This window comes from Tyto alba, unplaced genomic scaffold (genome assembly GCF_018691265.1).
Source record: "Tyto alba isolate M040663 unplaced genomic scaffold, T.alba_DEE_v4.0 Super-Scaffold_13, whole genome shotgun sequence".
Classification (NCBI taxonomy): Eukaryota; Metazoa; Chordata; class Aves; order Strigiformes; family Tytonidae; genus Tyto; species Tyto alba.
In genome coordinates, this window is record NW_024881275.1 from 31092504 (window position 1) to 31106954 (window position 14451).

The 14451-nt window shown below is 37.7% G+C and overlaps 1 protein-coding gene across 1 annotated transcript; it reads right to left on the bottom strand.

Moving 5' to 3' along the window:
* Window positions 1–1513: 1513 nt before the first annotated feature.
* CUNH9orf85 (chromosome unknown C9orf85 homolog) lies at window positions 1514–14318 on the bottom strand. The gene is made up of 4 exons (XM_033010371.2): window positions 14179–14318; window positions 5390–5496; window positions 2824–2937; window positions 1514–2066 (listed from the first exon to the last, which is right to left on the bottom strand). Exons 1-4 carry the CDS (start codon window positions 14278–14280, stop codon window positions 1889–1891), a joined length of 501 nt encoding a protein of 166 aa, XP_032866262.2. The 5' UTR covers window positions 14281–14318; the 3' UTR covers window positions 1514–1888.
* Window positions 14319–14451: the final 133 nt, after the last annotated feature.

Genomic DNA, 14451 nt, shown 5'->3' on the forward strand with positions numbered 1-14451 from the left:
GCATCATCAGTCCTCCTCCTTTATGACTGCAAGCAACTATGTAATAAGCAACCCCAGAAGGAAACTGATTACCACTCTAACACTTAGTAAACTTTAGACTTTGTCTCAGTGAAAAGCCACAAAGGTCACAATGCATCTCAGGAACAGAGAAGATGAGGTAGCATGTTTTTAAATAGTTTCGTGTTAGTGGTTATGACAAAACAGTTAGCAAAAGGCTATGTACATAAAAGATCTACATGGGACAGAAAAATTAAAATAGTCTTAGGGAATCAAATTCTCCAACAGCACCAGGGCAGAAAGAACACGGAAAAGGAATCTTAAAAAAAAAAAAAAAAAGAGAAAACCCAAGCAGATTAGCAGATTATTCATCCTTATAGATCATTACAAAAGCATGTTTTAGATATTAAGATACAAACTTACAAATAGCTTAGAAAAAGTAAAAGGGTGTTTTAATGTACAATACCAAAATGGAAGACAAATCTAAATAGATAAAAGATAGTAAATAAAAAGCCTATTCTTAAGGCCTTATGTGTAGTGACAAACACCTACATGGCAAAGAAAAAACAGGAAGATCTCACTGTTCCATGGCTGACTACAAGAATTATGCTGTTGCCTGTTATTGTCAATACTAAATAATAAAGTTGTCCTTTAAATCATAAGTTTCTAGGCAATTGACTGCTGAATGTCTTAGTACTCCACATCCTGGTAACGAGATTTTCTTTAAAGTTAAGGTCAACTACAGCAGCCACAGAGTGGCTATCTCCACACAAAGGATAAAGTTTCAGTATTTCCCCCATTGCAGGCAGCATGGTGGGGAATAATCCCAGACTTGAAGTTCCTCACAATTCATTTGAAGAAGGTAGATTGGGAATTAAATTTTCCCGTGTCCACTACTGTAAATCAGGCAGAACACCAAAGCAGATGTGTAGCTGTTACACAGTTAGTAAAAACAGCATAGTATCTTGGTATAGATTAAACCATTTAATTACTAGGAAGTACTACTTCAGCTTTATTCAGAGGTAGCAGACATTATAGAAGAAATCAAGCCATCCTGTATCTTGTAAAAAATAGTTACTGCAAATTTAGTTAAATTTTTCCTATAGCTTAATCTACGTTGAAATAACCCCTAGAGAGAACTGCAAATCAGGAAGAGAGTAACTATATAAGCACCACTACACTACACAAGTGTTTTCATTTCACAGCATACTACATTAGATCTGCAGTCAAAGGAAAAGGAAGCGTGAGACCTGTTAGGAGAAATTCTAAAAAGTCTTCACTTTTTTTTCTTTTCAAAGTATTGGCAGTAATATGGTCATAAATTTGTAATGCATACTTATATATGGTAAATAAGCATTAACTGCTTATGAACTACACTTGTAATGGCATTTAGGCCTTCTTTTTTTTCAGAGAAAATAAACAGGCATAAGGGTAGTGACCACTTGGTATTTTGACCCTGTTTGGAAACTCACTGACAGAAGTTCCAAGTTCTTCCTTCAGCAAACCGGTTTAGCTCTTCCTTTTTATTACAAGACTGCATTTATTCTAGACTTTCACATAGTTTTCCAAGTGGCAATACAACAGTCACGTAATATTGACTTTAGAGCAATTACACAAAGAGGCTTTATTCCAGAGAAACAGGAAGTTGTTACATGTGTGCAAGAAATAACTATGCTTAAAGATTCAATTTCTGAATCTTTTCACAAGAAATTCTGCTCTCAATAATAATAAAAAAAAATTTATACAAAACCCCCAACAAGTGTCATAACACACAGTGCCAACATTTATATGCAGGGACCTTACATGTCAAATCAGATTTTCAGAGCAGTTTAAGGCAAACATTGGTTTACCACTTTTGATTGCATAGAGATTCTCATATAAACCCAACCTTTTAGTTCTCTGTCCTTTCAAAATTCATACTTTTAAATTGTTCTTTAAGCACATCAGAATCTTCATCGCTGTCTGTGCTACTGAAGTTTGTATCAAAATCCAGCTCATCCTCCAATCCACTGCTTTCTTGGCCATTCTCAGTAGTCACACTCACAGTACTGTTTTGTCCTTTATCAATCCTACAGAAAACAGAAGATACTATCACCACCCACCTTTGGAATTTATTTTTCTTTTAAACAAGGATGGGATGGAGGGTCGAATATTCTACTGGGGATGGAACAGGGTGGGAGGTGGGGAGGAGGAAGAGAGGGCCAATATCTTAAGTTACTTTCACACTGAATAGGAAAGTTATAAAAGATAGTAAAGGAAAAAGTATGCGAAGAAAAAATAATATATGTGAACAGTTTGGACAACTAAGCAACTACTGGAGAGTTGTCACAAACTAGTAAATTAATACAGGATGCTCAATGAAAAGAGATCTCTAGTAAAAGAATAAAAACCCCAAAAGCCTGCTAAATATTATATGGTAACTGTGCTCGGTATCAGCCTTGTTTAGTTTCTCTGGTCACTAATAACTGAATCATCAAATGACAGACAGAATGCAAACAGTAAATTGGCTTATGCATATTTTATGGTGCTCTATACAGAAATCCATTTTGAAGTGCTTTTTTCTTAAGGAAGATAATCAGTTTACCCTTTGGTATTAAACTACCTTATCCAAGTAATACTTTTTTTTGGCCCAGCCCCACTAACATCAATAAGCATTTCACCCCTAGTTTCAGTAGAAGAAAGCAAGGGTAATGACTCCTAATGATTCCTGTCAGGATTATTCAGAATATGGCATAAAGTACAGCTTCTTGGCATTTTCCAAACAAGCTTTATTAAAGGGGAAGAAACAGTGCAGTAGTGAAACAACATAATTTGTGAGCTACTTACGGAATTACTATTTCTTCTTCTTTTCCACATTTAGCACAAACTTCTAGTTTACCAGCACACGATCGACAAATAATATGGTAAGGATCTTTTACAGTCTTCTGGAGACACTTCACACTGTGAAGAGGAAAACATTATTAAAAAAATATTTGTGGACATTTATTAACCATTCCGTGTTCAAAACCAGTACATACTCTTCAAAAGAACATGTTATAGACCAGTTTCATATGAGACAATTATTTTAACAAGCAGCACTATCAGAATCATTGCTTGTCTTCCCTCTCCCTTAACTTTTTCAGGAAGAATTATTAAAACAAGAACTGAAGAAGAAACATAAAACCAGTAATTTTTATATTTAAAGTGACAAAAGAAACCTTTCCATTTACTTCAGTAGGTAGTTTTACTTTAAAAGCTACATAACTTCACCTTCTGGTTTAACGGTACAAGAAAGAAAGAATATAGTATAAAAAGGTGCATGCATTTGCCTTCTCCCTACTATCTTCATCTAGGCTCTGCTGAGCTTTCATTACTAAGATGCACACATCTAAATCCTTATGAAGCTGTAAATTCACAGGAATTGCTGTAGGACACATTTGACAAAAGCAAAGTCTGAACTCCTAGTGTTTCTCATCTTTACTCTTCTCCAGGAAAAAATCTAGTTAGATGTCACTGGAAATACCTAGCTGGGGTTTGTTTTTTGTTTTTTGTTGTTTTTTTTTTTCTTCTGTGTTCAGTTGCATTAGTATTTAGAAAAGATCTACAGCTTTTCCCAGCCATGTCACATCGAACAGGGGCACTATCAATGCAAGTTGTATAGATTTTTTTTTTAATAGTTTAAATACTTGAAATAAAAGTGGAGATAACTTGTGGCTGTACTATCATAATTTTGAAGATGTTTAAAAACAAGTTGAGGTACAGAGAAGTTCTCCAATTCCCATCATCTGACATGAAGTACTCATTTTTTTTTCCCATACAGTCACATTTTTAATGTCTATACTGTGTTTACTTCACCTAGAAGCTTCACCCGTTGAAAATCTGCAAAGCCTTGTCCTTTCAGAACAGAAGCCCACCCAGCCATTGTACAGCTGTCAGCTGGGCTAGAAACCACCCACCGGTAGAGCTAGAACAGCCTGCAGCCCAGTTTACTTGTTCAAAAATAAGATGGAAAACATCACATATTCTGTCATAAGCAGCTGGCCCACAATGCTACTTTTTCTATTTCCAATGCTTCTCTGATTTACATGGGTTTTTGCCTGCATTTTTCCCTTTGGGGCTAGGCAGAGAAGAGGCAAAAGAACCAGATCCACCACGACATGGTTTGTTACAGCTCATTACTTTTAAGCAAGATGCACAGTCATTTGAAAAAAGAGATAAAAAAAACAAATTCACACTTTATCTATGGTCAATAGAACCCAGAATGTTTGAGAACCAGTGAGACTTCTACCTAATATTTTTTTTTTTACGTGAAGTGAAACTGTTTACTAAAACCAAAGTATTTGTTTCATTTGTTTTCTTATTTAAAAAAGCAAAACTTCTCACAAATGGGGATATAGTATGAACAAACATTCCTTCCCTTTCAACCTACTGAAAATCAAAATTAAATACACCATCACTCAGGGAACTGCACACATACATTTACAAAACCTCTTCAAGCAGTCTGTAAGTATTTCCGAAGTATGTAACTGAGAACAACACACAAACGCAGAGTGAACTACAGTGATAAAGCTGACGATATCATACACCACAGCTCAGTTGTAGTTTCTCTGAGCTCAACATTTTGTTGTTGAAACAGTGGCTGTGTCTTCAGCCACAGAAATAAGGACCTTGGCAGCTGAGCAAGTAAAAAGGAAGCAGAGAGTATCCACTTTAGAACATTAACCTATCACAAACCTACAAATTATTTAAAGATATTTATCACCTTTGTTATGTCCTTATCCAAAACCACCTAATACAGAACTGTATGCAAACAATGCTAAACATTTAATATTTAGAATTTCATATAAAGGTTATATGGATTTCACATAAAAAAAAAAGAGAACATGCTAAGAGGTAATGAAATGCATATATTGCAAACATTTTGTAGGAACTGAGGTCTCAGTAATGCTGAGAAGAGGGTTGCTGAGGAGTTTTGATATGACATAAAATTAAAGACTTCCTCTCCTCATTCCTCTATTAGATAGTCTTTATCAACTACAAAAGTTAAGAGATGTGCAGATTCCTCTAATATTGACTTGCAACAAGACCTGAGAAAATGGTGTTACAACTGGTTTGGGTTTGACTTTTTGTTCAAGACACACTAATGGTTTTGAACTTACAGGTCCACAGACCAAGCATTTTAACAGCAAAGAGGGAAGCAGTTGCTTTCCCAATGTGCTTTCTTTTCAAAAGTTTAAAGGTAAAAGACTAATGAATTAGAAAATTAACATTGGTTATATATTGCCATTGCAGACCCCAAATTTGAAGAATGTCACATCGTAGTAGCTACTACTGCTGAGTTTCCAAAACTAGAATGTTTTCCAAAAAGTTCACAGACTACACGATGAGATTAACACAAAGTATCTTAACTCACCATTTTTTAGGCTTTGACAGTAGTTTGTACTTGCTGAATTTTACCCGCCACTCCAAGATATCTTTGCAATGCTGACACACTCCATCATGAATCTTAGCATTTATTTTCTGAATAAATAAAAATTAAAATAAGAATACATTAAAGATTTCCTACTTTTATGAGTACCAATCTTGCTTAGAAAGCATTTCCACCCATCATGTGATTAATATAGTATTTAGAAAGATGTTTATTTGATATTAATATAAGCATTTCACATACATTTACTGCTAGTAATATGCTTCAGTGGAAGGTAGTCTTCTACCTCGAGGTAGTCTTCATTATTATTATCACCATTTTAATATTGTCAACAGTACTTTTTTGTATTATTATATTGTTGATAATAGATTATTATAGATATTTTATTGTTTTTTTTTTTTTTCATATCTACAGATGTTACAATGTTACAAAACAGATTTAATTATAAATAAGCCCTGATATATGTGGGTTCTTATGTAAAGAAGACAACTTGCAAGACTTAACATCTAACCTATTATTGCTCAAGCTACCATTATACTACATACTTCAAGTAATCTCGGGACTTTTTCTCAGGTCACAATAAAGTAGAAGCCACACATTATTTGCCATCAACTCTTTCAATGTCTCTTTCATCCTAAAACTTCCTTTATGAAAAAGTAATACATTTTTGCTCTCAAGTAGCTAAGATAAAATCCTCAAAATGGTAATTTAAACTACAGTAATGCAAAGTTTACCTTAAGATGTTCTACAACATTTTGCATTTACTCTGCTCTGGAATACAAAATGTCAACTGGTCAGTCCTATTTGCACAAGAGAAGTTATTTTGAGATAGGAAGTAGTACCAAACCATACTGTTACCTTAAATAACAAGTGACAGATACTTGTACATCCAACCTTCTTCTCTATCTAAAAATGACAGCAGTAACTTTGCCTTGTTGTGTGTATTCATTCAGAACGTTAAAAATAGAAATTTCACTATTTAAAAAAAAATGCACGTAGCAAAAAAAAAAATACTACTGTGCCCTAAGACAGCTTAAAAATGGCTACCATATGAAAATTACATTAACATGGTTTAACACACATCTATTTCTTAGAAAACCTAAGTTAGTTGAAACAGATTCTGCATCAATTGGGATTATAGTTTATGTTATTCTTTTACAAGTAAACTGGAAAGTTATGCCATGCATACATTAGCTTCTGAAGTAATTTCCTAGTTTTATGGCCTTCAAGAGCTTCTTACCACTCTGCAAAGTTCTATTTCAATCCACTAGACAAAAGAAAAAGCCCAGCTTTAAAAATACAGTATCTTATTCTATTCTGATGTATGTGGCAGAGGAAATGCTACTTATAAATGAGACTATGTTATGAGACTTGTTTTCCATTATTTCCACTTTTACTAAATTTCAACCAATCAGTATGAGTTTTCCCATGGTATGGTTAACTGTAGGTGTGGTGCTTTTTGGCCGGTTCAGATAAAAGACAGTAAACTTTTCTTCAAATGATCAAATACAGACTTTGCATGTTAAAAAGAAAAAAAAAAAAAAAAAGAAAGAAGGTTTTGCAGAATGCTTGAATACTGAATAGAGAGAGCTGTAGTTCTGATGTCGGTCATGCATCATGGATTAGATTTTCCAAGAAACACAAACATTTGGCTAATGTGAAAACTTTCTGAGAGAAGAGAATGACTGGTAAATCCTCAGCAGATACCTATTAACGGGTTGGCAATTCAAACTACTGCCAGCACTGACAGTGTTCATTCTTTCAAAATTCATACAATTTGAAGATAAGCCTTCTTTTCAGTTCTTGACTAGCACAAAGTGAGACTCCAAGTAGTATAGCCTGAATAAGCTTCTAATAACCTGCAAATTAGCCTGAACTTCCTGTTCACCCTCTCACACTCCTGATTTGCATTAATCAGTAATGCAGGAGGGGAGAAACGCACAAACACTGTAATTTGTATTCCCAGGTGTTCTTTATTGTGATCAAGTATTTTTGGCATTGCCAAGGCAGAAACCAATGAACATCAAAAGATGGCAATAATTTATGCTGAAGACAGCTGACTGTCCTTCCAAAGGGAGCTAGCTTCCTTGCTGATAACCACCTTGTTTCCAATAATATGTCCTGACATCACAGCTGGGGATGGGAACCCTGTTACTAAGTGATGCAGGGACAAGCTCAGCAATGTGTAATGCACTTGGAATGCAAGAGGCCACGCTCAGGACTGCATGTAGCATAAACACAGCAGAAGAACAAAACAGGAACTACTTTCACCTCTCATCTGAAGGAAATCCAAAGTTTGTCAAGCAGGCAGCCCATTACAAATTCTGCTAAACTTTTGCTAAGGAACAATAAAATACCGATAACTGTTATTAATGGAGCTTTATAAAGCTCTTCCCCCTCCCCACATGCTTATCATGTGGCTCCAGAATACACAACAATCACAATATGGTGATAAATTTTTTTGTTTGTTTGTTTTTTTATCAGACAAACTACAATACAGGCCAGCCCAAATTCTGGAGATGCCTTTTAATGTTACTCATAGTAGATCTTTACATGAAAATACCACCTCGTAGCAAGGCCAAAAGACTAGTCATGTGGCATAAAGACTTTATTATTGCGACTTCTTCAACTTTGCTTCAAACAACAAAGTCCTGCATCTTATCTGATGCCCCCTTCCCAAAGACAAATCCTCCCTCTATATTAACACATTGTTTCACCACTGAAAAAGGTCTTTAAAAGATAAATAACACACAAGAAGCTCTAAAGTAAAGCAAAATGAAGTTAATGTAATTCAGTCGCACAGCAAGAATCACATTATCCACCTAAAGGCAATGAATACCAGAGCTGATCTGTGTATTTCGATTACCTCTGTGCAGTCACATTTGAACTGTTCTGTCTTCTTGGTATGATCAGCAACATTTCAGATATTCAGTGCAAAAGTAAAGATTAAAAGCATTGACCAAAATGCTGCCTAAGAGTCTTTTTGACACCAAATCAGATTGTAGCTATGAAGATCACATTTATGTGTAACTTAAGAACCTTACCCAGGTATCTTTATGCCTGGACTTTTCATCCTAGTCACCTGAGCACCACAAATCTTACAGAGCAACTCAAAGAAACCATATGGTACCTGCTCAGAAGGTAACAACTGGAATAAAGATAACAGCTTTTCAGTTCTCATTTCCTCTTTCTAACAGGCACACATACAACACAGTCTCTTCCTCCCCCTTCAGCAACTTCCTCTATTTTTTATTCAATGTTGGCACTTCAAGTATGGAGTGGGGTAGTTAATCATTGGCTCAGCATATCTGAACATGAGAGAGACTATGACTCTACAATTCTTCTACCAGACTGTGATTCAGAAAGTCAATAGTGAATGATGGATTGATGTAAAGCAAGCAAGCAGGGAGATTTACAGAGTTTAACTTTGACGTGTGTTTGCCTTCTAAGTGTATTTTGCTCACAAAAAATGCCTGACATTTAAATGTTACTACTACTAAAACAAGTTGCTAATTTACTGTGGTTTTCTACACTAAATTCAACATTTCCTTTGACCCAAAAAAAGTATCATATCACTTTCAAAAGCAACACAGACTTGAAGAAACAAAGAAAGCTGTCCCTAATTAAAGATTTGGATAAACTGCTTTTTCAGATTTTTTAAATCATCAGAGAACATGTAAGATTAAGTTCTCCTAACAAACTGGAAGTGAAACTTCTCTGGTAACTCACTTCTCAGTCAGAATGGGGAAGTAATAGTTAAACAAAAAAAAAAAAAAAAAAAAACAAACCAAAACCAAAACCCTTTGCTGCTTACTTTTCCTAGTAATATTCACTTTTTAATATGTTTTATACATTGTTTAAGCTTTCATATATTTGTATTTTTTTTCTTTCATCTATTTAATAGCTTGCTTTCCTTTAAAGGTATAAAAAGCACCCAAAACCACACAAAGATCTGAACAAGGCTTGTCAACTTTATTAATCCAACTTTTACGCAGGTAGTTAGCTCTCATACACAAAGAGGTGGTAGTGCTTATGGTCTGAAATGGATTTCTTGGTGTGAGAATTACTCTGACAGACAGGTTAGATTCTATTTCTGCCACAGCAGTTTCTCTTTTTTAACACTCATTTCCCTGTTTTAATCAATAGCTCTTTCCTCTTTTCTTTTGCCATACTTATGTCAAAGCACAAATGCAACTCATTCAGTGCTTACAGTATGCCTACGTATTTCCCAAAGAAATTACAGTTATGCAATACAGACACACATAAGCAGTCTTAAAGTATACAGTCACAAAATATTCCATGTGCATATTATAACACACTGTCAGGTCAACTGCATTAACAAAACAGCATCCTCCATATGCTCACATAACCCAATATTAAATCATTTAACAACCTACCAGAAGCAGTTCAGAATGTATTAAAGTAAACACATGCACCTACACTTACTAACTTGGCACACAAAATAATCCCTAGCTTAAACTAGCATTAAAGTGGTCACAAGCAAGATGTAATGATGGGGTTTCAAAGAAGCCTCACTGTCTGTTTGGAAGTTTCTAATTATGTGTGAACCTATGAGTATTTTGATTTACTCTATTGAAAGCAGACTCCTACTACTGAGCACACATCAGTAGACTATTCTGCTGTAAAAGAATGCCATCCATGAACTTCTTTCCACAGGTGATACTGCTTCAATCGACAAGGCTGAATGCAGCATTTCTGAATAACGACTCAGAAAACCAAAAATCCACAAGGTCTCCAGCACATGACTACAAAACAGTTAAGAATACATCAGTGCAGACGAACAAACCCCAAACTGTGGTATGAGACACTGGATTTTCAAGGTTCTAATACACATTTCACAGGCTGAAATCAACTCCCACCAAACAGCTTCACTTACTCGCATATTGTATCAGTATTACTTTAAATTCCATTTTCTACACAGATATTTTCTCATCTCTAAAGAGAAGTGTATTTAACATTCCAACCAAAGCTTTAAAGTCTTCATTACATCCATACTGGTTACGTATGGATGGCTATATAGCATTTAAGGCCCTTTCGTGTTTTATTGCTATGGACTTTAACATATGAAATCAAAAGCTTTCTCTAAGCCCAATTCCAAGTGGTCATACTGGAGATCAAGATGTCGAGCGTTTTTCAGGTCAGTGACCATGGATCCGAAAACATGCAAGTAGCCTGCAAGAGGACATACACACTTGGAAGGACTGACAGTCAACTCCTACCCTTTTCCCCACGAAGAACTGAGCACACACAGACTCACCCTCTCTCCTGGCCACCCCTGAGTTAGATCAGAGCCCAGAATATGCTTGCTCCTCTTCTCCTTACATGGAAGGCTATAGCCCAGGCCTGAATGCGCTTCTGAACCCAGAATAACAGGGTTGTGAGGGAGTAGATATTAGCCCACCGAGCTACTCTATGTTGCAGCAAGAACAGAAACTAACCCAACTTCAATACTGTTATCTGACAATTCCAGTTGGCTACCAGTTTATCTGTGTCTCCCCCCTGAGCTTCAAGTCACGATCACTGACTCAGCATTTAAGCTCTGTATTCACCTGTTCTGTCCCCACTGCCTTTCCACAGTCTTGACCAGTGTCTCCATTGCAACAAGCTATTTATCCATACAGCCAGCTGAAGAAGGAGCTGACATCAACACTATGGTAAAGCTGAGGTTCAGAGTTAATAACCTCTGAAATTTAGGGAAATTTGGATTATCATCTGGGGCATACTTAATGAGAGGAAAGAAATGGAGAAACAGATCAGTCATTTGGGTGTAAATATGAATTACTTTGTGGTTTACCATCTTATTACAATGGAGTTCTAAATGTTCTCATTGAATGCTATTTGCTTTCATCTCTAGAGCTACTCCAGCTTCCATGCTGACTTATGTAATAGAATTTACATAAGATGTATATTCATATAACATAATGTATATTCCTCAGTTCAGTGCCACAAACAGCTGTTCTGGAATATACTATGTAAAGCAAGCACCCATAAACAAATTCCAAGATTCAATAACTACCAACACAGTGTGTCTTACCCTGTCCTGGCTCTTCCTTCTTCAATTCATCCTAAAATGCAAGCTTTCCCAGCACTGTTGTAGGCAGTTACCCAACTACAGTAGAGGGACAGTGTACCCAACAAGCCCATCCCAGAGTAATGCTGTAGTAAAGACTGATCATTAGAGGAGAGACAGATGGGTCTTTCAAGATGTTCTGCAAGTAATCAGATCTATGATCCTTAAGATTAGAAAATGGATGCCAAGCTCCATGTCAGCCAGAGAGCACAAAACCTTTAAAAAAAACACAGAACAACCATATAATGGCTGCCAGAAGGGAAAAGTCAAAAGGCCATTAGACAAATTTCCTCTGAAGATAATGCTTTACTGAAAGAAGCAGAAATAACACCGCAAATAACTACCTTAACTCCACCCATAGTGCAACCTGGAGCTAGTGTAGTTAATACTCAACATTGCTAATGCAGTGCACAAATGCATCAGGATAAAAAAATTTAAGCTAAAAATCATTCTGCAGCCTTTCAAGATAGTTTTGCATTGGGCAGTGTATAACAGTAATCAAAGATAGGGCAAATACCTAAAAACCCCCAAACATTACCAGTGATGTACAGGAGATCCACCCTCTTTCAACTGCTCTGAGCATTCTTCTGATCTAGAGAGGTGGAAAGGAAGAATGTCCACTCCTGTATCAGTCCCTGGGATCAAATTGCTACTATTTCTTCCTTTCCCTCATCACACCCTGAACGTCTGTGGTGCACCTGATCATTCAGGACTACACAAGACAAAGATGTAAAACTGTCATTATTCAGCATAGTCTGTATCTAAACTATGACATTAATGACCACTTAATCTTTGTTAGTCTAAATTATTTTCAAATTTCTCAAATAGCAGAATCAATTTATCGTTATAAAGACCTCTGCGTAACCCCTTGCACTAGAATTTGTACATGACAGTATGCCAAAAGAAAAATGCATCCTTTCCCTTTACCACACACTATCTAACCCTGTAATAGGAGCCACTTTCTTCAAGAAGCTTCTTCCCTGTGTTCAGCCACATTCATAAACAGTCAAGGACACAGAGAAAACAAATTATTTGCTTGAAATAGAAAGGAATGAGACTCAGTCCCATATCACAGTTAATACCCACGGTGAATCTTGGCTACATTCAAAAGTTTTTGTTAAAAAAAAATGCTTGAGTGCATGGTACTGTGTAGTCAGCTCTATAGGATATAAAATATTTTAAAAGGGAAGAAAAACAGCTATGTGGGTATTGAAGTGATTACTTCAGTTACAAAACTGATATCAGAACTCAGTCTCTCTTTGAAGACTTTTATGATAGACCAACTCTCTAGGATATTTCTGTGTGTGTATGTGTGTGGAGGCCAGACAGGAAAACACTCTCCTATCAGGGATCACCATGTGACTCACACAATTAATAACACTGGCCCTGCTTAGAGCAGGAAGAAAGCTGCCTGTTCAACTTGCAGAACCAGTCCTGCAACATCTAAAAAAACAAACCAAAACAAAAAAGAAAAACAAATAAAAAAAAAAATAATAATAATAAAAAAAAAAAAATAAAAAAAAAAAAAAAAAAAAACAAACCTCTCTCTTCAGTATCATTGCTTTAACTTACTACTTTATTCTCCTCCTCTCAGTTCTTTTTGTTGACCCTGTCAGGTTCAGTTAAAGGAATATTGTAACAGCAGTAGCACCAGACAAGCCTCTTCTGGAATGCTCATCATGCATTTTGTTTTATTCATCTCTTTTAGTTTAACTTGTAAGACAAAACATCCCACTTCCATATTGTTACTGCTCAGGCACACTGCTCGGTATTCGTCCTTTTCCACACTGCCATTATGTTACCACAACTACAAGCACAGAGCATGTTCCAAGAATATATGGTAAACCACTACCTCTTCCTTGCTTAGAAACAAAAAAAGGACAGCAATGGTCTTTTGTAACAATAGTGCCAAAGTATCGAACCAAGACAATGTGTGTAGCAAAAGAACTGATCAAACAGCTAAAGACAACTTCCTACGTAACTACTCAGAAACTTTTTTTAAAGACTTAAACACGAGTCTTTTCTGAGTAGTCTCCAACGAATGCAAAGTGAAACTTGCTATTCATATAGACGATGGGTCGTTCAAAATAAATTCTCAAAACGTTAAGATGTGTGAAGACCACGTAGTCCCAAACTGTGAGAAGACCAAACACCTTCGAAGAAGCGACATGGAGGACACTGCAGGGAACGTTGACTTACTGCACAAAAGCAAATGCTTTATTTCAGTCTCCCTCTCAATAATTCTTTGGCTTAATGAGGGCCTTTCATGTCGTAAACGTGACTCAAGGATCACAGGACGTATTTGCTTACACAACAGCCTAAGACGCAGGGCCAGGTGACAGCTGACTGAAACGGCTTATTACAGATCACTCCTTGACGCCGCAGTGAATCTGCCGGAGAGAGCCGGGCCGAGAGAGAGTTTCTCCGCCACTAAAATAAAGAAGTGTCTCTCCTTCCGCTGCCGTGCGACTCCGCCTGCGACCCCAAGGCCCTTCCGGCAGCAAACGGCGCAGGGCCGGGCCACCGCTCCAAAGGCGCGCAGCAGGCCGCACCGAGACCCGTCCGCTGCCTCAAAGAAAGGGCGACCCCGCCGCCGCCGCTCCCCGCCCGCCCGCCCGCGACGCGCCGGGGCCGGTGGCGGGGCCGGGGCCGGTGGCGGGGCCGGTGGCGGCCCCGCCCCTACCTTGCGCCGGGCGCTGGTGTCGTACTTGTCGTTCCGGAAGGCGCGCGCGTTCTGGTAGCGCTGGGGCCGCGTGCGCGACACGTTCCCCTTCTCCGAGCTCATTCCCGCCCCCCCGGGCGCCCGCCACCGGCACCGGCACCTGCCCCGGAACCGCTCCTTGCCCGCCCCCGCCGCCTCCCATTGGTCCGCGGCGACGTCTGTAAAGCCCCTCCGCCCACGACGGTTCGCTGTCTCTTCGCTGCTTCCCGCCCACCCGCGTTCAGGCGGAGCCTC